The sequence below is a fragment of the Sarcophilus harrisii genome, chromosome 4, assembly GCF_902635505.1.
Source record: "Sarcophilus harrisii chromosome 4, mSarHar1.11, whole genome shotgun sequence".
NCBI classification, from domain to species: Eukaryota; Metazoa; Chordata; class Mammalia; order Dasyuromorphia; family Dasyuridae; genus Sarcophilus; species Sarcophilus harrisii.
In genome coordinates, this window is record NC_045429.1 from 290,518,083 (window position 1) to 290,543,428 (window position 25,346).

At 39.2% G+C, this 25,346-nt stretch overlaps 1 protein-coding gene across 2 annotated transcripts; it reads left to right on the forward strand.

Annotated features, from left to right (window-relative positions):
* Window positions 1-535: 535 nt before the first annotated feature.
* Window positions 536-21,487, forward strand: PFAS (phosphoribosylformylglycinamidine synthase). Of its 2 annotated transcripts, none has more exons than XM_003768724.4 (28): window positions 536-992; window positions 3,026-3,189; window positions 5,895-6,030; window positions 7,860-7,965; window positions 9,257-9,446; window positions 9,587-9,692; window positions 10,260-10,400; window positions 10,536-10,660; window positions 10,893-11,021; window positions 11,638-11,769; window positions 12,233-12,361; window positions 13,062-13,135; window positions 13,219-13,375; window positions 13,720-13,781; window positions 14,113-14,274; window positions 15,030-15,155; window positions 15,310-15,441; window positions 15,822-16,052; window positions 16,343-16,523; window positions 16,675-16,758; window positions 17,176-17,331; window positions 17,547-17,666; window positions 17,884-18,029; window positions 18,127-18,334; window positions 18,516-18,607; window positions 18,718-18,832; window positions 19,693-20,016; window positions 20,987-21,487. In XM_003768724.4, exons 2-28 carry the CDS (start codon window positions 3,048-3,050, stop codon window positions 21,292-21,294), a joined length of 4,014 nt encoding a protein of 1,337 aa, XP_003768772.1. In that variant the 5' UTR covers window positions 536-992; window positions 3,026-3,047; the 3' UTR covers window positions 21,295-21,487. The 2 variants fall into 2 exon arrangements, with proteins under 2 accessions (XP_003768772.1, XP_031821337.1); XM_031965477.1 differs by lacking the exon at window positions 536-992 and adding an exon at window positions 1,305-1,626.
* Window positions 21,488-25,346: the final 3,859 nt, after the last annotated feature.

Sequence of the window (25,346 nt, forward strand, 5' to 3'; positions counted from 1 at the left end):
ATGACAATTGGATGGGGATTTAACTTCCAAAGAATTATAAAAACTGAATTTAGAGAAATACAGAGAATTGAAATTTAAATTAGAAAATTGAAACTTAAGATATGAGAGGCTGTGGTCTGGAACAAAGAATGTAATCGAGGTGGGGCCCAGTGGGGGGTTAGATTCTGGACTTTGTTCCCTTCCCCTTTTCTGTTCTTGTGTAGTCTTTCCCCAAAAGAACATAAGCTCCCTGAAAGCAGAGCTTGGCTTTTTTTTTTTTGCAGATATTTGCATTCTCAGAGTTTGTTTGGCAGAATACTTAGCTCATAAACAATGTAATCAAGGATGGAGAATTATAATAGGCAATACTAATGAGAAGTAATGAGCGGTGGAGATTCATCCTCCCTAACTTAGGAAAAATCCAATTAATGGGGAGATAGGGCAGGCTCTGATGCTTTAGAATGGGAAGTAAAAGACTTCCCTTGCTGTGTCTACTAACCTAAGCACTCCTCTTGCAAGACTGTAAAATCAAATCTTTCCAGGATTCATCAATGAGTCAGTGAACTTCCTGTTAAGAGATTTTGGGTTTTTTACAACTAACTAGTTATCTGACCCCAGGCAAATCACTTAACCTCTGCTTGCCTCGGTTTCCCTCTCGATAAAATAGAGGATAAGAAATAACACCTTCAGAATGGCTGTGAGAATAAAAATGAGATATTCGCTCTTTGCAATCCCAAATCGCTGTATAAATGCTACACATGATTATGAAGCAGAGAAAAAGCATCCAGCGTAAGCAACAAGGGCCCAAAGCCTCCAGAGCTCCACGGGCAAGAGGGGAGAAGGGCGTGGGGGTAAGGGAGGGTTAGAGGGGGCGGGGTCAGGGGAACCTGTCGCGAGACACACAGGAAGATCGTTCCCGCCGTTCTTGAGTCCCGCCTCCCACCCAGAGTTTACGAGCAGCCGGCTTCTGCGTGGGCAAGCGCTGCCTCAACATTTGCCCAACTTCGTTCTGCGTGAGTAAAATTTCTTTGCCTTCCCCCTACCTCGCTTTACGCCTTTCCCCTCCTTCCCCCGCAGATCTCCGAGGCTTCCCCTGTCCGCGTTAAATTCTGGGTACTGGGCTTCGGACCCTCTTGCAAGGACGGAGAAGTCACGGGGAGCCGGTGCATTTGCGGTACCCCGCCGACTTTGCTTAGCCCCTCGGGCCCACGTACCGACCCGGATCGTTCCATTAAGTGCGCAGGCGCGGCAGGCCTTTGCCCCACGTGTTTGCCCTGCGGAATAGAAAGGGGCTGGCGAGCTGTTGCTGTCGGTCCAGATTTGAGCTCGGGGCCTGCTGACTTCACGGCTGCACCATTTAGCTGCCCCGGAGTGCTAGCTTTTAAAAGATAAGAAGGCATAAAGTTGGTGCTAAGAGATGATAAAATTATCTGCCTTCCTGGGATTGTTGGTGAAGTTACATGGGAGGTGGCATTCAGTAAAGCTTTTTGCAATACAAAAAACTTGTAAGTGCTAGCAATATATGTAGTAAAGAAACGCTGAAAACTTCTAAGTGGAAGAATGACGTGGTCTTTATAAAAGGGTCTTCTAGTGGACTCTGAAAAATAAGAAATGAACGTGTTGAAACAGCAAGATGATTCTTCTCAGGTACTCCCCAGCAGTGGATTGTATGTCCAATGTAGAGACAATAATCCCAGGACTAGTTTGATTGGAAGTTAGTTTCTCAGTAAATAAATTTTTTCAGGAGAGGAAGCATCTCTAATATAAGATAGATCTAGGTTAAAAGCATCTATTTTAGAGATTGTGGAGAGGGAGCATCTCTACTGTAAGATATAGGTTAAAAGCATCTTTTTTAGAGATTGTGGAATCCAATCCTTTCATTTTGCAGTGGACCACATTGATGGATTAAGTGTCTTGCCCAAGAAGACCCAGGTAAAAAACTATAGAACTAGGGATACAAATCCACATCTTCTCACTCCAGATCCAGTGTTATCACACTTCTTTCTATCTAGGATCTGTTATAGCGCTGAAGAAGCAATGGGTAATACAAAGTTAGAAGACAACGGTGTTTTTCTTTTTAAAATGTTGGTCTGTTGTTTAACATCACTGTCATTGTCATTACTTCCTTTCTTCTACCCTCTCCTCCCTCCATAACCAATTTTTATAAAAAGAGGAAAAACATGTTTGGAAAATTAACTGACTTGGCAGCCAGTTAAGCTGTCCCACACATCCACAGTCCCCTTGTTCTCTAAGAGCTTAGTTTCAAGTGAAGAAATGGAAAACTGAAAAATGATTACAGTGGAAAGAGCCCTTTCTGGTTTGGGATTTAAATCTTGACTTTGCCACTTTACTAGTAGGACTTAATGAAATTCTCATCATTAAAACAAGGGGGAATGGATCAGATAACCTCTAAAGTAGATCCTTTCTAGCCCAGAATCTGTGACTCTTATCATGTATAATTAGCCCCATAAGTGGTACAGGTATTTGGTATTATTTGAGTTCATAAAAGGAAGCTGCCACGATGACTGAGGTGATCAGCAGGTGGTGGTACTGAAACTGGGGCTTTGAAGGATGTGATAGGATTTGCTAGTTGGGGAGAAGGTAGCCTTCTAGGTGGGAGCAGCAATACAGAGGTATTAAAATCACAGCCTGATTGGAGCAGAGTGCTCACTTTGAAAAGGAGTGGGAAATAATAGGTAGAGGAGATTGGGAAGCTAGTGAAGAGGTCTTTTGAGTAAGAACTATTTCTGTGACAAGATATTAAGACTTAAAAACATAGAAGCATTACCCATGGAAGCTCTGTTTCTCAAATTTATTGTCTGTCCCTGACCTTTTTCCTTTCCCCCAAAGCATTTAATTCCATGTATTCAATTGGATGTGAGTGGACAAGGGACCCTTTCCCTCAAACCTTAAAATTCTGTCATGCCAGTACTGCTCATTCAATCTCTCTGCTTCTGAACCTTTTCCTTGAGGAACTTGAAGCCTAATTTTAAAAGAAGATATAACAAGGAGAAATCATCTTTATACAGTTCTTGCTTTGTTACAGATTTTCAAGTATATGTGTGCAGATGTCTCGGGTACTTCGCTTCTATGTCCGTTCTTCTGGTCATGAGGGAGCAGCTTCTGGGTACAACCAGAGGAAACTCAAGGGGAAGCTGACTGAGCTACTGGGAATAGAGACAGAACTGTGTTATAATGTGAACTGGACAGGTAATGGGTCTAGATACTTACATAGGTTGTCAGAGGAGAAAATCTGGGAAAATTCTAAAAGTCATTTAACTCTTTCGTGTTATGAATGAAGAAACTTCTGCTTGATCCCAGGGACTCAGATGGTTTAAAAAAAAGTTACCCTATGGGTGTCAGAAAGCATGCAATATATAAATTCTTGCTCAGTCAGAATTAAAAATAGATTCTAGGGCTTAAAAGAAATTTATTTTTACAAACTTTTATTATCTCTCCCTTCTTGTCCCTTCCTGTTGATCAACAATAGCAGCAACAATTCATTTGATAGAATAAAAGGTCAAATATCAAAGGAATTAATTTTAAAAAAATAGAAAGGGAGATTTCAAAGTACCAGATCTAAATTCTTTGGTAAAGCTTAGAAAAGTATTTCAGAGGACCATTAAACACAGTAGTAATACTAATTATAATAATCTTTCACAAATGTTAAAAATTTAAGCTTTTGAGATAAGAATTCACTATTTGGCAAAAATTGTTGGAAAGACTGAAAAGCAGCATGCACAAATGGTCTATAGGCCAATCTCTTACAACATTTACCAAATTAAAGTCAAAATATATACATGATCTGAATACAAATGGAGATATAAGTAAATTAGAAGAACATGGAATATATTGTCTATTAGATTTATGGATAGGCAAATAGTTTTTGAAGAAGTGAGGGTAGAGAGCATTGTCATATGTAAAATGGGTAATCTTGATTACATTAAACTAAAAAGATTTTGCACAAATAAAACCAAAGAAACAGGATTAGAAGCAAAGCAGAAAATTGTGGGGAGAGGGATTTCACAACTATCAGATTAGCTAAAAACGATAGAAGGAAAATGACAAATGTTGGAGGGGATGTGGTAAAGTTGAGACAATAACACATCGTTGATGGAACTGAATTTTTCCAATCATTTTGGAGAACAATCTGGAATCATGCCTGAAGAGTTATGAAACTGTATATTCTTTGACCTTGCAATACTACTATTAGATCTTTTCCCCAAGATAGGAAAATGGAAAAGAACCTATATGTTGTAATATATTTATAGGAGTTCACTTTGTTGAAGCAAAGAGGGGATGCCATCAGTTGGGAAATGCCCCAAAGGAAAACATGAAAATAATGAATGAGCAGTTTTTTTTTTTCCAAAAATGGCTACATCAATTATAGTTTCATCAGTTGAATCAATATACCTGATTTCTCATAGCTACACCATTTTTTTTTTCCTATTATCTTTGCTAGTCTGATGGCTTTTAGGTAGAATCTTAAAATATTTTAATTTGCATTTTTCTAATTATTAGTGATTTGGAGCATTGCTTCATACTGTTGTATATAGATTGGATTTCTTTCTTTGAAAATTGCCTGTTAAAAACATTAATGTTCATATTCATTTACCTATTGGGGAATGGTTCTTAGTCTTATAAATTTGAAGTATCTCCTGCATTTGAGATCTCTATTAGAGAAATTTGATGCCAAGATTTTTTTCCTTCTAATCTTGACTGCATTAGATTTGTTTGTGTAAAAACATTTTAATTTTAAATAATCAGAATTGGCTATTTAAACTTGAGATCCTCAGTCATTTGTTTAGTCATGAACTCTTGATAACCATATCATATTTCTATCCAAAGATCTGAAAGGTAATTAATTTATTGCTTGCTCTTTCGGTATGCTTATGACAAGACTTTTTATATCTAAGTCATTTATCCATGTGGAGATTATCTTTGTATATCATGTGAGATGTTGGTCTTTAACTAATTTCTGCCATGCTGCTCTTCAATTTTCCTAGCAGTTTTTGTTAGATAGTAAATATTTATCCCAGGTCAGTGACTTTATTTATTATTTTTTTTTTTTTTAGTTTTATTTGATTTTTCTGGCCAATTTCTACAAAAATGACATTCACTTTAAAAATATTTTCTGTAGAGCATTTTCATGAATTATTCACAATGTGAATTTCGTGTATTAACAGTTATTTCTAATAAATTAGTGGTATCATTTTGCAATACTAATTTGGTTTATGATTACAAATCCACATCATCTCCATTGTAACTGTCAGCTGTTTCCAGTGGTTTCTTAGAATGACAGACAATAAAAAAGCTATACAAACAAATATACAAAGCATGGAATTAATAGAATAAATAAAATGGGAACTGGACTTTCTTAGTCAAGTTATCCCAATTTCCATTTACAGTATGAATAGAAAGTTGGAATGGGGGATGACAGTTGAAAACTGTCTTTATAATTGTAGAATTGAGTAAACAAATATTTGACTTTGGCAATTGTCTCTCTTTGGGCCTGAGACTTATGGTCTAAAAGTGAGGCGCAGAGCTAACCTGTGTTGTTAGGTTTCTTCATTCTGGAGTTTCCTATGCCAATGAAATCATAAGTTTAATCCATTTTATTAATTTTAAAGGGCTATCTGAGAAGCTCATAAAAATGTTTTCCTAGTTTATATGGGAATAGGGGAGAGTTTATGTACTTAATTAAATCCATATATTTAATGACATTTCTTTCAACAACTTAAAACAAAGCTTGTTTTTAATATTTTATGTTTTAACATTTAACAACAAAATTCCAACTATTGAGATTTAATTAAACATAAAATTGGAAATTATAATCTTGCATGTATTAAGGCAGTACCAAGGACTAAGAGTCAGGATGCCTGCCTAAGGCCCTACCTTCTTTACTTTTTCCACAGCTGAGTCCCTTCCAAACTCCCAGGAGACAAAAAAGTTGGAATGGTTGTTTGGATGTCCTTTGGAGTCGGATGATGTGGCAAGAGAGTCCTGGCTTTTGCCAGGCCCCAATGACTTAATACTTGAGGTGGGACCCAGGTGAGTTTGATCCTTATATAAATGATCTCTTCTGCAAATTATTCTTCTACTAGCATTCACATTACCTTTGTTTCTGCTGTTTCTACTTCTTGGGATATTTTTTGGCTGTTTCTTTCTCCCCTTTTCTGCAGAGAATATATTCAAACATCCTATTCCTTTATGGTAGCATCAACAATTTCCTGGATTTTCAATAAAGAAACTGAGGAAGGAAGACTAATAAGAGCTCCATGAGCTCCCAGGGATGTTGGCTTCCATTGACTCTAGGCCAGAGGTCATCAATTTTCAGAAAAGGAGAGCCAGGAGCAGTTAGAGAATAATATTTTTAAAATGCTTGCTATATGCAAGTTATAGAAATAAACACAGAGTGTACAGATAAAAGTGAAACAAACTGCCTTCAAAAGGATGTTATTTTGCAGTTAAAATACTAACTTGTACCAAAATTGAAGGCTTCCATCAAGGTAATACTTCACATACATTTCCGATATTGACATCATCAGAAAATGTTTCCTGAAATTCAATATAACAAAATTGAACATAATAATAGCTGACATTTACATTGGTATTTTATGTTATATAAATTACTTTACCCTTATTAACTGACTCAGTTCTAATAAAAATGCCCACATTTTAGAGATGAGGAAATTGAGTCTCAGAGAAGTTAAATGACTGTTAACTAGTGTGTAGTGACTATAGGACTCAGGTTTATAATTGACATCTGATCAAAAGTCTCATTCTCAGAAATAACCCATCATCAGATATCAGTCAATGTGTTGCATCTCAGACTGAATGGCTTTTAAAGGGACTCCTGATGGGAATATTGATTTGTCAACAAGATCAAGTGTTTACTATTTACCAGAAACTGTGCTTAAGTTCTGGGGATATAATGACAAGAATAAAACAGCCTTCTATCCTTAAGAAATTTACATTTTATCTGGGGAAACGAGAGAGAAAGAGAGAGAGAGAGAGAGAGAGAGAGAGAGTGTGTGTGTGTGTGTGTGTGTGTGTGTGTGTGTGTGTGTGTGTCCGTCCCTATATATTTGTGTGGATAGTTATATACCAGACCCAGAGGCAAGAAGATCTGAGTTCAAATAGAGCCTCAGAGACTAGCTGTGTGACCCTGGGCAAGTCACTCAACTCAGTTTGCCTCAGTTTCCTATTTATAAAATGAGCTAGAAGGAAATCGCAAAGTTATTCAATTGTATACCTGTTCCAGGTAATGTTAAACAGAAGAGAAGTGGTCTATATGGAATCTAGAGTAGGGAAAGCCAAAGTAAGATATTAGCAGTAACCTTATAATCTGGTTATTCTAGTTCTAATGATGACTGAAGTTCTCAACAGAAACATTTTTAAGATTCCAGCATTGCTTGGTAGTCTTAGCTGTTAATAATATCCAACTCCCTTTGCTGTGAATTTTTGTTTACCGAACAGCCCTGTGATCTATGATTCTGAGTGACTTCTATCTGGAAGGAATATTTTGTACCATTATAATGAATGAATTAGCATTCCTGTTTATGTGAAGTTTTCTTATGACTTTGGTTAGTATGGGATTGGGTTAGTAAGGGATCATATGATCACTTCTTGTGGGCTAACAAAGTGTCTTACCTGAGAGGTTCAGACTAAACTAAAAGAATAATTTCTGTCAGTGAATTTTAGTTGGACAAAGGGGTGCAAAGTGAAATGTATGTGTTAAGTGGTAAGGACAAAGGCCAGAAAATTGTCATATTGAATTCCAGAGGCAATATCTTTCCTGGAAAGGTCCTAAATTCTTGGGAACCTAGAGATAACTTGCCCTCAGTAGTCCTTCATTGTCTTTTTTCAACTTCTCCCAGATTGAACTTTTCTAGCCCAACATCTACCAACATTGTGTCAGTGTGCTGGGCAGCTGGACTGGAAGCTGTGGATCGTGTGGAGATAACCCGGCGCTATCGACTTACTGTAAGAAAGTAAAGGCTTTGAACAGAGAATTAGTGGCAGGAAGTTTGGGGGAGGAAAATTATGAGGATAAGATAAAATTATCAAAATAATTTGGTGTAGTAGGAAGAGAGCCTGGGCTAAAGTAAGAGGGTGCAAATTGTACTATTTATTTCTATCTCAGTGTCTTGCTGTGTGTCTCTTTCTCTTGTGTGTGTGTGTGTGTGTGTGTGTGTGTGTGTGTGTTTTATTAGACTTAATTTTGGGGGCGTTACACTTTAAATTTTGAGCTGCCTCTCCACTCTTCGTTAACACATACATGTGTATGTATGTATATGTGTAAAACCATTCTATGCATACTTATATTTATCAATTTTTCTCTGGAAGTGGATAGATCTTACATGATAGATCCTTTATAGTTAATTGAAGCATTTATAATACTCAGAATAACTTATCTATTCATAGTTCATTGTTTGAACAATATTTCTGTTGTATCCAGTATTCTATAGGTTCTGCTCATTTCTTTTTTCATTATTTCATGCAAATATTTCCATGTTTTTATAAAATGTTCCTCATTTCTTATAGTACAGCTGTATTCTATCATATTCATATACCCAACTTATTTAGCCATTTCCCAATTAATAGGCATCCCCTCACTTTCTAGTTTTTTGCCACCACAAAGAGAGTACTCTAAATATTTTAGAACATACAGATTCATTTCCTTTTTCTCTGATCACTTATACAGACCTGTAGTGGTATTGCTGAGGCAAAAGCATAGACCTAGTTTTAAAACTCTTTGGGCATAATTCCCAATTGCTTTACAAAATAGTTGGATCACTTCAGTTCTACTAACATCCCTTCCATCATTTTAGTCAGTCTGATATATTTATGAAATGATACCTCAAAGTAGTTTTAATTTGCGTTTTTCTAATCGATAATATTTAGAGCTTTTTTCTACATATAACCTTGATTTCCTCATCGAAAAACTGTCTCTTCATATTCTTTAGCCACTTTTAAATTGAGGAATATTTATATTTTTATAAGTTTGACAAAGTTGTCTTATTTTTGAAACATGAGACCTTCATCTGAGAAACTGTCTATAAAATTTTTTCCCCAATTATCTATTTTGCTTCTATTTTTACAACATTGGTTTTATTTGTGTAATCAATCCAATTTACATCTCACAATGATTTATATTTTTTGTTTCTTCATAAATTCTTTTTCTAATCATGAATCTTATATGTTCCATAAAGTAATATGTTCCATATTCTTACTCTCATTGTTTATCTTGTTCTCTCCTTGGTTCTCCTTTTAGTTTACCTCTGCCCCATCAGCTGAGGAGAAAGCTATTGCTTTAGCAACTATCCATGATCAGATGACAGAGCAATGCTTCCCCAGACCTATTCAGAGCTTCTTTACAGAGAATCCCCCTGCCTCCTGCAATGGGCTCATTGACATCCTGGCTGAGGGAAGAATTGCTCTGGAGAAGGCCAATACAGAGCTAGGTTTGTATCCTGGGTGAGACCTAGGCATTAGGGAAACCCAAGGAGACCTGAGGAGAATCAGGGAGAGAGAGAAGGGAAATGAAGGTGGGCAGGAAGTTTTGGCCTCTAGGGGTTACAGCAGTCTGTGATCTGATCCTTAGGTTTGGCCATGGACTCCTGGGACCTGGACTTTTATACCCATTGCTTTCAGGAACTGAAACGTAATCCCAGCATAGTGGAGGCCTTTGACCTGGCTCAGTCTAATAGGTAAAATTAATCGGGACTCTTGTAGTTTGTAAGGGAAAGGTGAGGTTTGGTTTTTCACTTGCTTGGTTTTCCTCTTTGAGCTTTTGTGTCTAGCACTGCTGTTTCACTTCTGAGTTCTTGATGTTAAGAGGTTGGGCTCTAAGAGAGAAGCCTTCCTTTAAGAAAACCCCTCTTTGTACTAATGGTGTATCTGGGTGATAAGCCATTCAAGAATGGCATCCTCTAAAAAGGTGTGGATGAGCAGCTCTCTTCACAGTGAAGGGACAGCATTATAAAAATATATATTCTTCTATAATAAGCATTGAAGAAGTGTTAAATTGAGGTTGGGGGTGAGGTGGAAGAGATGATACGTATAATTGAAAATTAACAAAAAAACAAAACTAAAAAAACCATGTTTAGTGTTTTAACCCCTTTCTAAGTTGATTGGCTGATGGGATGTGTCAGATTTTATATTACAAAATAAGACCTTATCAAGGACTTGAATTGAAAAGGGTTGGAAAATTGTTCAGATTCCTCATTGTGTTGCCCACCTTCCTGACATAATTTCCTCTGTGTTATCTCCTGTAGTGAACATAGTCGTCACTGGTTCTTCAAGGGTCGACTTTGGGTTGATGGGCAAGAACTGGAGCACTCGTTGTTCGATGCCATAATGAGTACCCAGGCAACCTCTAACCCCAACAATGTCATTAAATTTTGTGACAACAGCAGGTAAGGGCTAAGACTAGGGCAAACCAGATGTTCCAACTTCAGTTCTTGAGACTGAAGTTTAGAGCAGGGGACCAAAAAGCAGGTAGTTTTTAACCATCAAATAAGAATAGTGCCTGATGCTTCCTATGTTGTCAGTGGTATCCAGGGGCGAGAAGTACAGTCCCTATGCCCTGAGGACCCTTCCAAGCCTAGCCGTTTTCAGGAGCAGATGGGGATAAGACATGTCATCTTCACAGCAGAGACTCACAATTTCCCCACTGGTGAGCCAAGAGTTGGGGGCAGAAAGTCTTGGGGACTTGGAGTTCTGAATCCTTGAGACAGAAGTAGAAGTTAGGGGAGAATTGTGGTTTGGGAGTAGATTATTTCCTAAAGGAAGTGAAAACTATAAGGAGAAGAGGAAACTGGATTCAGAATTCCTTAAAAGACTTTGGAAAGGTTTGTTTATTTCTGTCTTAGTCCTTGTGTCTCCCCTTTGTCTCTTCTATGCTCTAGGTGTTGCTCCTTTCAGTGGCGCTACTACAGGAACCGGTGGCCGTATCCGAGATGTACAGTGTACAGGCCGAGGGGCCCATGTCGTGGCTGGCACTGCTGGTTATTGCTTTGGCAATCTGCATGTCCCAGGTCTCTTCCAGATAAAAATCGTATTGTACTTAATAGATCCTCTGTTGTGGTAGAGACTGTTTCCTTTAGCTAAGGAAATGATTTGTCCCCTACCAGGCTACATGGAAAGTTCTTGAGCTGGTAGTCTTGATACTGGTGCTTATTCTGTAGTATCTTGTAGTTTGGTAATACAGGATATCCCAGAAGTCTAAGCTATCAAAGCTAATATGAAACTAATGTTTTATTATTAAAGTTTTAATTGCTTAAGATTGCACTAAGACTTTAGAAACACCCTGTATTACACTGATAGCCTGTGGCTCAAATCCATATTCTATTTGAAATAGGGAGTTTTTCATAATGAGAAAATCATGATTTCCTTTCCAATTGTACATTCTTAGTAAACAGTGCTCTGGAAAGATTGGGGTGAGGCATAGGGGTCAGCACTGTAGTTGCTATCCTTAAACCTCTCCTATTTTCTTCAGTCAGCCAGGCTCTCAAGATAGTTCATAGTGCCTACAAATGGTCTGAGTAATCTTGTTGAATCTTGCTGATCAAGCTGATTCTCATCCTGTTTCCATGTGCCAGGTAACCTCTGCCTAAGTCTCACAAGTATCCTTTCTTCCCTGTAAATTCCCAGGTTATAGTTTACCCTGGGAAGATCCAAACTTCCGTTATCCAAGGAATTTTGCTCATCCTCTTGAAGTTGCAATTGAAGCAAGCAATGGGGCCTCTGATTATGGAAACAAGTTTGGAGAACCAGTTCTGGCAGGTGAGGCTGATGGGCAGGGTCTTATCATCTGAGCCCTTCAGAAAAGTACAGGGTGAGATGAGAGATTTCTAGGTTCTGGAGGGGAAGAGACAAGAGTTGAGGACTGAATGCTCGATGTGGTCATAGCTAGAATTTATATGGCACTTTTAAGTTCACAGTATATATATATATATATATATATTTTTTTTTTTTTTTGCAGCCACCCCATAGCACAGATGCTACATGAATTATTATCCCCATTTTACAAATAAGTTAAGAGCCTTAGCAAGGCTGGTCCTTAAGCACATAGCTAATAAGTAGTTGGAGAAAGATATGAAGTCCCAGTCTTACTGTCTTGATGTACTAGTGTTGCTTCCATTGTACTGTGAACCATGTTATCTCCCTCAGAAGATTTAGGAGAGTTATCTTAGGAATGCTGAGGAGTAAAAGTCTTCATTCTCCTTTGCATGTCTCTTCCATCTAGGCTTTGCCCGATCTTTGGGGCTCTGTCTCCCAAATGGGCAGCGGCGGGAATGGATCAAGCCAATCATGTTTACTGGTGGTATTGGATCCATAAATGCTGAGCATGTGAATAAGGAAGTCCCAGAACAAGGTGAGGTCCTTCCATCCCACTAGTCAGTTTCCTATATCCTAACTGAACTCTGGTTTTTTTCAAAGTCTAAGAAACGGGGGATTATCTTCCCTTACCCATTGCTGTTCTATTCTTGTGGCAAGATACCACTTTGATTACATATTTCCTTCCTTCTTTGTAGTGGATAAGAGAACCAGTTGTGGAGGTAGAAAGAACTAGGTCCAAGAAGTATGACCATAGATCAGAGAAGGTCTTTGTGACCATAAATTGAAGAGATAATGCTAATCTGCATTGGTGGTGGAAGTGTCTTACTGGGAATTCCTTATGCTGATAAAATCACAGGCGTAGATACCCACCACCACAAAAAGAAAAAGTTAAAGTTTTTTAAAAATATAATATCTTTTTTCCAATTTAACCTCTTAATTATTATTATTTTTTTTTTTTACAATTTTGAGTTCTAAACTCCTACCCTCCTTGCCCTTCCCCCTTATTGAGAAGGCAAGCAGTTTGATGAAGGTTATACATAACCAGTCATACAAAACATGAAAAATTAATTTTTTAATAAACACTATTACTTGCTTGGTTCTTTCCTAGAATATAATCTTAATTTTCTTTTCTTGTGTTCTTGGGCTGGAGGAAGGACTTAATTTGGAGGACTCATCTTGATGGGCTCTTGTTCTATCTTTCCAATCTCTAACTCATCTTACTTTATTCTTCACAGGCATGGAGGTTGTGAAAGTTGGGGGCCCTGTCTATAGGATTGGGCTTGGGGGCGGAGCTGCTTCATCCATCCAAGTGAGTAGAAGAAAGAGAAAGCTGTGGGCTGGATACCAGAGTGCATAAGGAGTAAGATCTCTGACCTTGTTGGCCCCAAACAGGTTCAAGGAGACAATGCTAGTGAACTAGATTTTGGGGCAGTGCAACGAGGGGACCCTGAGATGGAACAGAAGATGAACCGGGTGATCCGAGCCTGTGTGGAGGCACCTGGAGGGAATCCTATCTGCAGCCTTCATGATCAAGGAGCTGGTGGTAATGGTGAGGAACTGAGATGGGATTTGGAACCCAGAACCATTTTTTCCCAACATGACCCCACTAGACAGGGTTAAGGAGGTATTTTTATGACCAGCCAACCATCTTCTCTCCACTGTCACACAACACTGGCTTTCCTCCTTTCCAGATAAAAATCCTAATTCACTAAAGGGAGTGGGAACTATGGTAGTTAGTGGAAAGGTAGGGAGAATGGAAATAAAATTGAAATTAAAGACTTCCTGTCCAGGCATTTCCCACCCCCAGAATAAGATTAGGTAAGTAAAATTAGATCTCATATTGTCACCCCTCAGTCTGAGTGGTCTGGCTCACCCCCATTTCACCCATTCTAGGGAATGTCCTGAAGGAACTAAGTGATCCAGCTGGAGCCAGGATCTACACCAGCTGCTTTCAAGTATGTCATTCCACACCCTGAAGTTCTATTGTGCCTTGAAGAAGTCCATGCCATACATATACTCCCTATAGTATATATGTATATAAGATATATATATATATATATATATATCTTATATACATATATATATATAAATATATATTTATATATATAAAAGGTATATATATATATATATATATCTATCTACCTCCAGGAATTGCAAGAAGTATGAGGGAGTCAAGAGAAGAAACAATGCTTATCTTTCTGACTTGAGATCATTCTGCTTTAGCTATCAAGAGCCATCTGACCATCTTTTATTTTTCTTCTGACCTTCTCCAATGTGTTTTTTCAGTTGGGAGACCCAACACTGAATGCCCTGGAAATTTGGGGAGCTGAGTACCAGGAATCAAATGCCCTGCTTACAAGATCTTCTCATAAGGATTTCATGAAACAAGTTTGCTCTCGAGAACGATGTCCAGTCTGCTTTGTTGGAACCATCACAGGAGATGGACGGGTGAGAAGTCCAGAAAACCAGGAATGGTGATGAACAGGAAGGAAGAATGGATCAGTCTTTTGATGGACAGGATGGACAGGACATTAGCAAGAGCAGCTAAGTAGTGCAGTGGACTTTGGACCTGAAGTCAGGAAGACTCATCTCCCTTAGTTCAAAGGAGGCCTCAGATAGCTGCTTACTAGCTGTGTTAAGTCCCATTTAACTCTATCTGCCTTAGTTTCCTCATCAGTAAAATGAGCTGGAGAAAGAAATGGTAAATCACTCCAGTATCTTTGCTAAGAAAACCACCAAAGGGATCACAAAGAATAGGACATGACTGAACAATAAGATGTAAAAGAAGCATAGTGACAATTGCAGAAGTTGGGGGTAGAGTAGATGTTGGACCTGAAATCATGAACACTCAAGTTCAGATCTTGTCTCAAGACACTAAATTAGCTGTGAGCCCCTAGGCAAGACACTTCACTTCTTAGCTTCAGTTTTCTTTCAGTAAAATACATACATGTATGTAATAATACATGTATGACTCTTTGCAAAACTTAAAGTGCTACATAAATATATGAGCATGTGAATAAGGAAATTCTTGATGGGAATGTGTTTGGGGAAACAGGTGAAATGTAGAGTTGTATGTAAGTATGTGGGTAGCAAAGAGTAAGAAGAGAGAATAGAATGGGTAATGGGAATAGAATATGGATTTAGTGAGTAGAAATCTGATCTCTTTGTGGAGTTTACTTATCTTCGTCTTTGTCTCTGTTTAGATTGTATTAGTAGAAGACCGGAAATGTTTTGTGGGCAAACAGGATCATGGGGACAGGTCTTCTGTTCTTCCCTCAACTCCTGTGGACTTGAAATTGGACTGGGTACTCGGGAAGATGCCTAGAAAGGTGCTGACAATGGAATGATTGAGGACTTATTCCCATGCCTCCCAACCTTTGTAACCTCAGATGCCTTTTCACCCTAAACTGATCCCACCTTGTGTCTTGAATCCATGCTTGGTTTCCTGACCTCAATCTTCACTATTCTGTATTTCTCTTTTAGGATTTCTTTCTTGAGAGAGTTCCCTGTGTCCTGCAGCCCCTGGTTCTGCCCCCTGCATTAAGTGTCCTTCAGGCTCTGGATCGGGTCCTGCGGCTGCCTGCTGTGGCCAGCAAGCGCTACTTAACTAACAAGGTACTCCTTCCTCCCCACCCCATTTCAAGGCCATCTTTGATACAGTTACAAGATAACTGAGCTTTGTCCAATTCTTCAAACTTGGTTACTTTCTCCAGCATAGGGGGAAGGAAAGGGACAGGATGAAGAAAGTTTAGGAGTTAGTGGTGGTATTTTATCAGAGGGACAGTCTTCACCATAGGTCCCAGATGCTAAGCATTATCTGAGGCTTCCAGCTCCAGGGACTTAGTTCTATCTGCCTGCTCCCTTTGAAGATGTCTCATATTCTTACTTTCTTAAGGACCACATAATTTTTCTTTATACTCCTCATGAATCACAACTCTCTCTTCCTAGATATGTCTGAACTGTTGTGTCTCAGTATCTGAACACTCATTTCACAGGTGGACCGGTCAGTGGGTGGACTGGTGGCTCAGCAGCAGTGTGTGGGGCCACTCCACACGCCTCTTGCTGATGTAGCAGTGGTGGCATTGAGTCACAGGGAACTAGTGGGAGCAGCCACAGCTCTAGGAGAACAGCCGATCAAAAGCCTGCTGGACCCAGGAGTGGCTGCTCGCCTGGCTGTGGCTGAAGCCCTCACCAACCTAGTGTTTGCACAGATCACTGATCTACGGGTGAGATTCTAGCTCTCTTCGCAATTCCCAAACTTTCCTGACTATCTCAGTCCCATTACCTTTCACTGCTGGATCCTCACCATGCCCTTTATTCCACTTTCCTTTTTCCCTCATCTGTTTACTCACTCTTCTATCCCCTTATTTCTCTGGCACTTTTAGCCATCTACTTGGTGCTTCTCTACAAATACCACCCTGGACCTTATATCCCTGTTTCACCTTACCTCCTTTTCACTCTTCTCTCATATATCAGGTTTCTCTGACCTTCATATGTCATTTCTTGTCTCACTCAGGATGTGAAGTGCAGTGGAAATTGGATGTGGCCAGCTAAGCTCCCTGGGGACGGAGTGACTCTAGTGGATGCCTGTGTGGCCATGGTAGATGTCATGCGTGCCCTGGGAGTGGCAGTGGATGGTGGCAAGGACTCACTCAGCATGGCTGCTCGTGTTGGAAATGAAACCGTGAGGGCTCCTGGTAAGAAGGGACTGCTTTAATGGGATAATAGAGGGATAGGAAAAGCTGGAAAGGCCAGCAAAGTCAAAGAAGGGGATATTATAATGAATGCCAGCTGAAAGACTGGGTTTGTGTGAGAAGTTGAACTCATCCATGTCTTTTCTTATACTAGGATCTCTAGTTATTTCAGCCTATGCTGTTTGCCCAGACATAATGGCCACTGTGACCCCAGACCTCAAGAACCCTGGAGGGCAAGGTATCACTCCCTTTCCTGGAAGATCAGAGATTAGGCAGGTCATCCTTCTTTAAGTGACCCTTGACTTACACATCTGGAAAATGGGGAAGGAAAACTGGTACATGCTGAGAGTTATGGTCTTTGAAGGATCTTCACGCGTGTCGGCAATATTTCATTAAAGATATACTATGTACAGGACATCATAACTCAGTAGATAGAGAGCTGACTTTGAAGCCATGAAGACCTGACATGTGGCTGTGAGACCCCGCTTCTCTGTTTTGGCAGTACTTTGCATGTTGCAGAAAAGATGTCAGTAAGAAAGGAAACATCCTTATTTAGGAGTTCTTTACACAAACGAAATCCCAAGTTTAGCTTCATGTCCCATTCCCTGTTTGGTTTTCTTTTGTTCCTTGCCGTCAAACTTCCTTAATTTTCCAGGACGTCTTTTATATGTGCCTCTGAGCCCCGGGCAACACCGACTGGGGGGCACAGCCCTGGCTCAGTGCTTCTCCCAACTTGGGACGGAGCCTCCCGACTTGGATGTTCCTGAGAATCTTGTTTGGGCCTTCAATGTTACCCAGGGGCTGCTGAAAGGTGAGCCATAGGGACCATAAGAATCAAGGATGTAGAAGTATGTATGGGCCTGGCCTATAGTATAATGAGGATGGACGCTTTTCTCTCCGGGGTCTGTTACCACTTTCTCACTCTCTCATTTAGATTGTTTTTTTGCCTGACTTTCATTGTGAAGGTGAAATGTAGAAAGAAACCAAAGGAGTCAGACTGATGAACTCTTACTCTTTCTTCCTTAGATCATCTCCTAAGTTCTGGCCATGATGTGAGTGATGGAGGTCTCATTACTTGCATCCTGGAGATGGCATTTGCTGGGAACTGTGGGATAGAAGTGGATTTGCCTTTTTCTGGGACTGATGGTGAGAGATGAATCTCAAATGTCTCAAAGTTTAGCCTCTAACTTTTCTCTTCCTATTTTTCTTTTCCATCACCTAAGACTGATTTTTCTCTCATTTCATAGAATTTGAGCATATAGATAGCCCAACCCCTGTTCCTTTTAGTTCTACTGATCCTCTGTTCCCTATTTCATGCCATTTCTCTTGACCCTCTCCCCCATTATGCTCTTGCTTCTTCCAGTGCTACCAGTGTTGTTTGCAGAAGAACTGGGCCTGGTACTTGAGGTGCAAGAGTTGGATGAGGCTCAGGTGCAGAAGTGCTATCAGGATGCTGGCCTAACCTGCCTTTCCATAGGCCGCACAACTGAGTATGGTCCTCATTCCAGGGTAAGAATTTGGGAAGGAACTGGGCAAGCTCGAATTCTCAGGATTTATAGCCAGGATGACTCTTATCCTTTCTATCTCTCTCATTCATTCTTCCTAGGTTCAGGTGGCAGTGAATGGAACAATTGTTTTAGAGGAGACAGTGGGGCAGTTACGAGCATTATGGGAGGAGACAAGTTTCCAGTTGGAGCGGTTGCAGGCTGAACCAAACTGTGTGAATGAGGAGGAAACTGGATTGAGAGAACGGAAAGGACCTTGCTACCGCTTACCACCTTTTCCTATTGAAACCTCTGTGCCCCATGAACCTGGTGAGATTAAGACCTGAATGCCCAGCTTCTTGGGGGAAGAAGAAAGATCAAAGAAATTTGGGAGATAAGGATTAGATGGTTGGCCTGCTAAATTCAGGGAGTTGGGGTGACGGTGGTGGAGGTGATAGTGGATAATCAGATTCCTTAATAACTCTTTGAGATTTTCTGCCTTTCTACTCAGGAGGCCCTGCCCCTCGAGTTGCCATACTGCGTGAGGAAGGAAGCAATGGAGATCGAGAGATGGCAGATGCTTTTCACATGGCTGGGTTTGAAGTAAGCAGAGAAACAAAAATACTTTGTTCTCATAGAATGAAACAGTTGAAAACTAGAGGTGCCAGTCCTAGGAGTGCAATTTTTAATGACTCTTACACTCACAACTTTAGGTTTGGGATGTGACAATGCAGGATCTTTGCTCTCAGGCCATTGGACTGGACACTTTTCAAGGTGTGGCCTTTGTTGGTGGCTTCAGCTATGCAGATGTTCTTGGCTCTGCAAAAGGTTGGTTTTTTTTATTCTAGCTTCCTTCTGCTAGGGACCACAGATTCCTCCTTGTCCTCATTTGAAGTTCCTTTAGCATAAAAGATCCTTTTTTTCTAGCCCTCGTCAGTTCTTAAAGGATCCAGTCTTCTTTGGAGTCAACTTTTCATTTGAGTAAAAGTGAAGTATAGTATATATTATATATTGGGCAGATAAACTCATGTCTTCTGCCTGCTTTCAGTAAGTTTTTTTATGTGAATTAAGGAATTAAATTATTATTTATAATATATATGTAAATTATACATTTACATATATAAATAAATTAAGGAATTTTTTTGGATAATATTTTTCCCCAAATACATATAAAAACCATTTTAAACATTTTAAAAACATTCCTTTTAAAATTTTGAGTTCCAAATTTTTCTCTCTCCTTTACCTCCCTTCCCTAAGATGCTAAGCAGTTTGGCCATTCATTTTCAGTCATATGTTAATCTTAGTTATGTTGTGAAAGAAGACAAATATCCACAGGGGGGAAAAATCCCATGGGAAGTGAAAAATAATAGGCTTCAATATACATTCAGATTCCACCAGTTCTTTTCCTGGAGGTGTGGAGTAGCATTGGAATTGTCTTTGATTACTGTATTGTGAAGAGTAGCTTAGTTAATTATTGTACAATATACATTATTGCTGTTACTGTGTACATTGTTTCCCTGGTTCAGCTAACTTCACTTTGCATCAGTTTGGGTAAGTCTTTCCAAGTTTTTCCAAAATCAGCTTGCTCATCATTTATTATAGAACAATACAGCAAGCATGAATATTTTCTTATACAAAGCTTTCATCTCCTTTCCCTAATGCTTCACTTTCTCAAACTCCATCTCCAGGCTGGGCAGCAGCTGTGACATTCAATGTCCATGCCAGTATGGAGTTGCAACGCTTTCGGAGGCGAACAGATACCTTCAGCCTGGGGGTGTGTAATGGCTGTCAGCTGTTAGCTCTCCTTGGCTGGGTTGGGAGAGACCCTAATGAAGATGAGAAAGACCCTACTCCAAATACTTCCCCCACCCAGCCTGGTCTTCTCCTCCGATCTAACATTTCTGGCCGATTTGAGTCAAGATGGGCTACAGTTCGTATAGGGTCTGGGCCAGCCCTGATGCTTCAAGGAATGGAAGGTGCAGTGCTACCAGTATGGAGTGCCCATGGAGAAGGTAAAAGTGATTATAGGATGGGTATATAAGAGACAATGAAGAATATGTGGAGAATGAAGATGTTAGGATAGATAAGATCCCAGGAAATAAGAATTGGGGCTGTTAGAAGAAATCTAGATAGATGGTAGGGAGGGAATATCGTCAAAGAAAAAAGACTTGGATAAAGAAATTGAAGTGTTTGTAGAAAGATGAGAACCATGGTAGAAGAGCTTATTAATATTAAGAAAGGGAGAGGGGGAGGTGGGAAGGGAGGCAGAGAAAAACTTGGAACACAAGTTTTTGCAAGGGTAAATGTTGAAAAGTATTTTTGCATATATTTTGTTTTTTGTTTTTTTAAATTTAATAGCCTTTTATTTACAGGTTATATGGTTATATGCATAGGTACTTTACAGCATTAACAATTTTTTGCATATATTTTGAAAAGAAAGCTATTTAAAAAATTATTACAAGTAAAAAAAAAACTTAATTAGAACTATACAAAAATGTGCTGCCTCATGAAGTGACACATTTCCCATCATTCCAATGATATTAGAATAAGCAAATTAAAACATGGAGGTGATTATTTGTGTAAGGAGCTGAACTAGGTGACTTTCTGGCTATAAGATTTCATGATTTTATATATATATACACACACACACACACACACACACACACACACACACACTTTGTTTACCTTAGAATCAGTAAAGAAATATCTGTATGTTCTCTTTAAAAAGGGGGGGGCAGGGAGGAGGCAGACTGGGGAAAGAATAGTGAGATCTAAGTCAGAATCAGTAGAATTGGGAAGGCAAATAACCAAGCATGGAGAAGTTCCAAAGGTGGAGCAGTGATGGATTGGACTCCTAGAATAACAATAAGCTTTTTGGAGCACAGAAGCATGCAACTTCCAAAATACGGAAGTTGATTTTAGTGCAGGGGAATCAGTGGATAGTAGTGCTCTATATTGATGCTTGTGCTCTGGTTTCTACAGGTTATATGGCTTTCTCATCCTCTGAACTCCAGGCTCAGTTGGAAGCAAAGGGCTTGATCCCACTCCATTGGGTAGATGATGATGGGAACCCTACTGATCACTACCCTTTGAATCCTAATGGATCTCCAGGTGGTGTGGCTGGTGTCTGCTCCCAGGATGGCCGTCATCTGGCACTCATGCCCCATCCTGAGAGAGCTGTGAGGCCCTGGCAGTGGGCATGGCGACCTCCCCCATTTGACAGTCTGTCTACTTCACCTTGGCTCCAACTTTTCACTAATGCTCGACGCTGGTGCCAAGAAGGCTGTTGAAGATCAAAGAAAGTTATTGTGTATTTCAAAAATGGAAGAACAAGAGATGGTCTTATCTCTCACATCTATGGAAAAAGAATTTATTGTTGAACTAGAGAACATGAATTACAAAATGGATAATTTTAATTGTTAAATTATGAAAATGAAACCATTGCAGCCAAGATTTGAACAGTTTTCAAATGAAGAAATCAAAGTCATTGGGGCAGCTAGATGGCTGAGAATAGAGTATCAGCCCTGAAGTCAGGAGGACCTGAATTCAAATCCAACCTCAGATACTTAATACTTACTAGCTATGTGAAGCTGAACAAGTTGCCTCAAAAAAAACCTAATAAAGCCATTTCTATCTAGCCATATGAAAAATGCTCTAGATCACTATTAGAAAAATGCAAATTAACACAACTCTGAGGTACCACTACACACCTGTCAGATTGGCTAAGATGACAGGAAAAGATAATGATGAATGTTGGAGGGGATGTGGGAAAACTGGGACACAAATTCATTGTTGGTAGAGTTGTGAATTGATCCAACCATTCTGGAGAGCAATTTGGAATTATGCTTGAAAAGTTGTCCATATTCTTTGATCTAGCAGTATCTCTACTGGGCCTATATCCCAAAGAGATAATGAATCAAAGAAGAATTCACAAGTGCAAAAATGTTTGTAGCAGTGCTTTTTGTAGTGGCAAGGAATTGGAAATCTAGTGGATGCCCATCAACTGGGGAATGGCTGAATATAGCATATAAATGTTATGGGACGATATTGTTCTATAAGAAATGATCATCAAGATGATTTCAGAAAGTTCTGGAGAGACGTATGTGAATTGATGCTAAGTGTACTAAATAGAACTAAGAGAACATTGTACATAAGATGTGATGATCCACTGTAATGGATGTAGCTTTTTTAACAATGAGGTGATTCAGGCCAATTCCAATAGACTTGTGATGGAGAGAACCAGCTACATCAAGAGAGGACTATGGGGACTGAAAGTAGAGCATAACATATTTTCACCTTTTTTATTATTTGCTTGATTTTTTTTTTCTTTGATCTGATTTTTCTTTTGCAGCATAGTAAATGCATATGTTTAACTCATATTGGATTACTTGCTATTTAGGTGAGGGAGAGGAGGAAGAAAAATTTGGAACACAAGATTTTACAAGGGTGAATGAAAAGCTATTAGAAAAGCAGACTGACATCAGTTCTCTCTGGAATTTTCAAAGATAGTTTTTAACATTCAGCCTTGGAAATTCTTGTGTTCCAAATTTTTCTCCCTTCTTACCACTTCCCCTAGATAGTAAGTAATCCAATATATATTAAACATGTGCAAATCTTCTATACATATTTCCACATTTATATGGATTACATTTTCCTAAGTCTTTTGGAATATACATGAATCATTGTATTGCTTGGGATAGCCAAGTCATTCCCACTTAAACATTGTAAATGTTACTGTTAAAATATGTTATAATGCATAGTGTTCTGGTCCTGCTCATTTCACTTTGCGTCAGTTATGAAATCATTCCCCTTGTTATTGTATAATATTCCAAAACTTGTTCAGTTATTCCCCAATTGATAGGCATCCTCGCCAATTTCCAATTCTTTGCTACTATAAAAAGAGCTGCTATATTTTGTCCAAATAGAGCCTTTTCCTTTTTTTTTTTTTAATCTCCATAGATCATCCTTGTAATGGTATTGTACAATTTTATAGCCCTTTTGGCTTAATTCTCAATTCTTTTCCAAAGTGGTCAGATCAGTTTACAATTCCATCAATAATGCATTAGAGCTGAATATCATGAATTTTGAGTTTCTTTCATCTGGGGGATCTTTGGCCTCAGAAACCACTTGTTCTCATTAGGATCCCTTCTCTTCCCTGAATTGTAACAGATTTAGATGCTTCAGAAGTCATTTAGTCCAATAATCCCCTCATTTTTCTAGCTTGGTGACTTGGCAATAGTCATCATTGTGCCAGATTTTTTTTTTTTTCTTTTCACTTCCTAGGAGAATCTGAGAATTCACAACTGAAAGTGGCTAGATTTTAGTTCAGAGAATGCATGTCATTATGAACATGGTGTGGATTTTTTTTTTCTGTATGATGTAACTCCTTCACAATAGGGACTTTCATGTTTTTGAATAACATTATGCTAGGGCAGCTAGGTAACAACATTAGGATTCTAAGGCCTTGAATCGGGAAGATCCGAGTTCAAATCCACCTCTAACACTAATCCAAGTGACACTTGTCTCAGTTTCTTCATCTGTAAAGTAGCAAACTTCTCCAGAATTGCCAAGAAAATTTCAAATGAGGTCATGAAGACACAATGAATAATACAGTAGTTGGCTAGTCAAGATTTTTATTGACATTATTTTTATATCATCTTCGTTCCTATATATCCTTTTGCGTCCCCTAGGCATCAACTATTCCTTGAAACGGGGACAAAAAACAGTTCAGCAAAACTAAGCAATACATCAAAATTGCATGTACAATGGCCTACACTTGGTCTCAAGCCTTTTTTTAAAGGTCCGTTTTCTTCTCTCTTCTATAAGACCATGGTGCCTTTAAGCAACAGAATTTTGTCTAACCTAGGCTGGTCTGGGTATGCTGCTGTAAGTTGGAGGCCTACCACAAGGGAAGAGGTATATTATCTTTGGTTTCTAGCCCATTGCTTCTCTTTCCTTCTCATTCTGCTGTATTCTTTTCTGCACTGAGGGTGAAGATCCCAGTTTAGTCAAAGTATGGGTACCATGAACTATGATGAAAGGACTTCCCTTTATTCTCTTGACTCTAGAAATGGTTCTGGAAATACTTGTATTCCTTGTATCTCCTTAGTTTCAGTTGCTGGAAGTGCTCTCCACTGGATTTAAATGGCCTTGTGACCAGGATTGCAAACTGGATAGTATAGCCAGCCAGACCAAAATGGGAATCCAGAGAAGCCAGGGTATCCAGGAGGGCTGGGGGCTGGGGCAAGGACTGTATTATATAGCAGGACTTCTTAAACTTTTTCCACTCACCCCTTTTTGGCCAAGAAATTTTACACATCTCAAACCCAGGCTGAGATGTTTCTGATAACATTTGTGCATGCACAGTGCAAAGTGCCTGTATTATGTGTTCAAAACTAAGGCTGCAGTGAAGTTGCTCCATGCAACATGGTCAAGTCCTGCCAGAAACACCTTGGTTTCATTATGAGTTTAATTTTGATTTTTGATTACTGTGTTCAAAAATCTTACTATTGCCCACTTTTTTTGCAATCCCCACATTGTTACCCCCACACAAGATGACTCAATTTAAGAAGCTTTGCTTTCTTAAGAACAGCACTGAGCTAAGCCATGAACTTTAAAACTCTTTCCCTTCCTCAGAGACTGAGGTTGATATAAGGGTGCCCCATAAGCTGGGAGGGTAAATTTGTATGTGATTATACTTCAAAATTTGAATTAAAATATTTTGTCAAAGCTAATGTGGCCATCATGAGTTAAACAGAGGTAGAGTACAAGGAAGTCCTTTTACACTTGAAGGTAACACCACTAATGGATGCTGGAGCCAGAGGCAGAGAATGTACTCTCCCCAAATTCCCTTAATAAGAGAGACCCCTGGAGGAAAAGTAAAATCTCACTGATCTGGACTTCAGGCAACGGGAGCCCACTAAGTCAATGTTACATCTGTATTTACTATAACATTGGTTGAAATGATTACTCATGCTTTAGGTAGCTGAAGCATAATGGATTTTGCTTCATCTTATTTTACCTGTAAACCTTTGTTTTAAACACATGGCCCATATTCCACAGGATCTCAATATATTGTAGGATTCCTATTCTTCTAATCCATTCTTTTAACTTTATAGACATTTTCTTCCCATTCGTAGTAAAGATTAAGATGAAGCTCTGTTCTGTCCTCTTCCTCTTTCATTTTATAAACAAGAAAATGTTTTCTACCTACATGCTTCAGAATGAAATTGGAGAAAATCTCAAACCTGCTGCCTGAGTGTTACAAATTTGTTACATAACACTTCACCTAGGCCCTGGCTACTGCTAAATAATCCTAATTAACTAATGTCCTCACCATTAA

Coding starts and splice junctions, on each gene's coding strand:
- PFAS (XM_031965477.1), top strand. Junction 3,190..5,894: donor TTATAATGTGAACTGGACAG/GTAATGGGTCTA, acceptor CTTTTTCCACAG/CTGAGTCCCTTCCAAACTCC. Junction 9,447..9,586: donor GAAGGCCAATACAGAGCTAG/GTTTGTATCCTG, acceptor TCTGATCCTTAG/GTTTGGCCATGGACTCCTGG.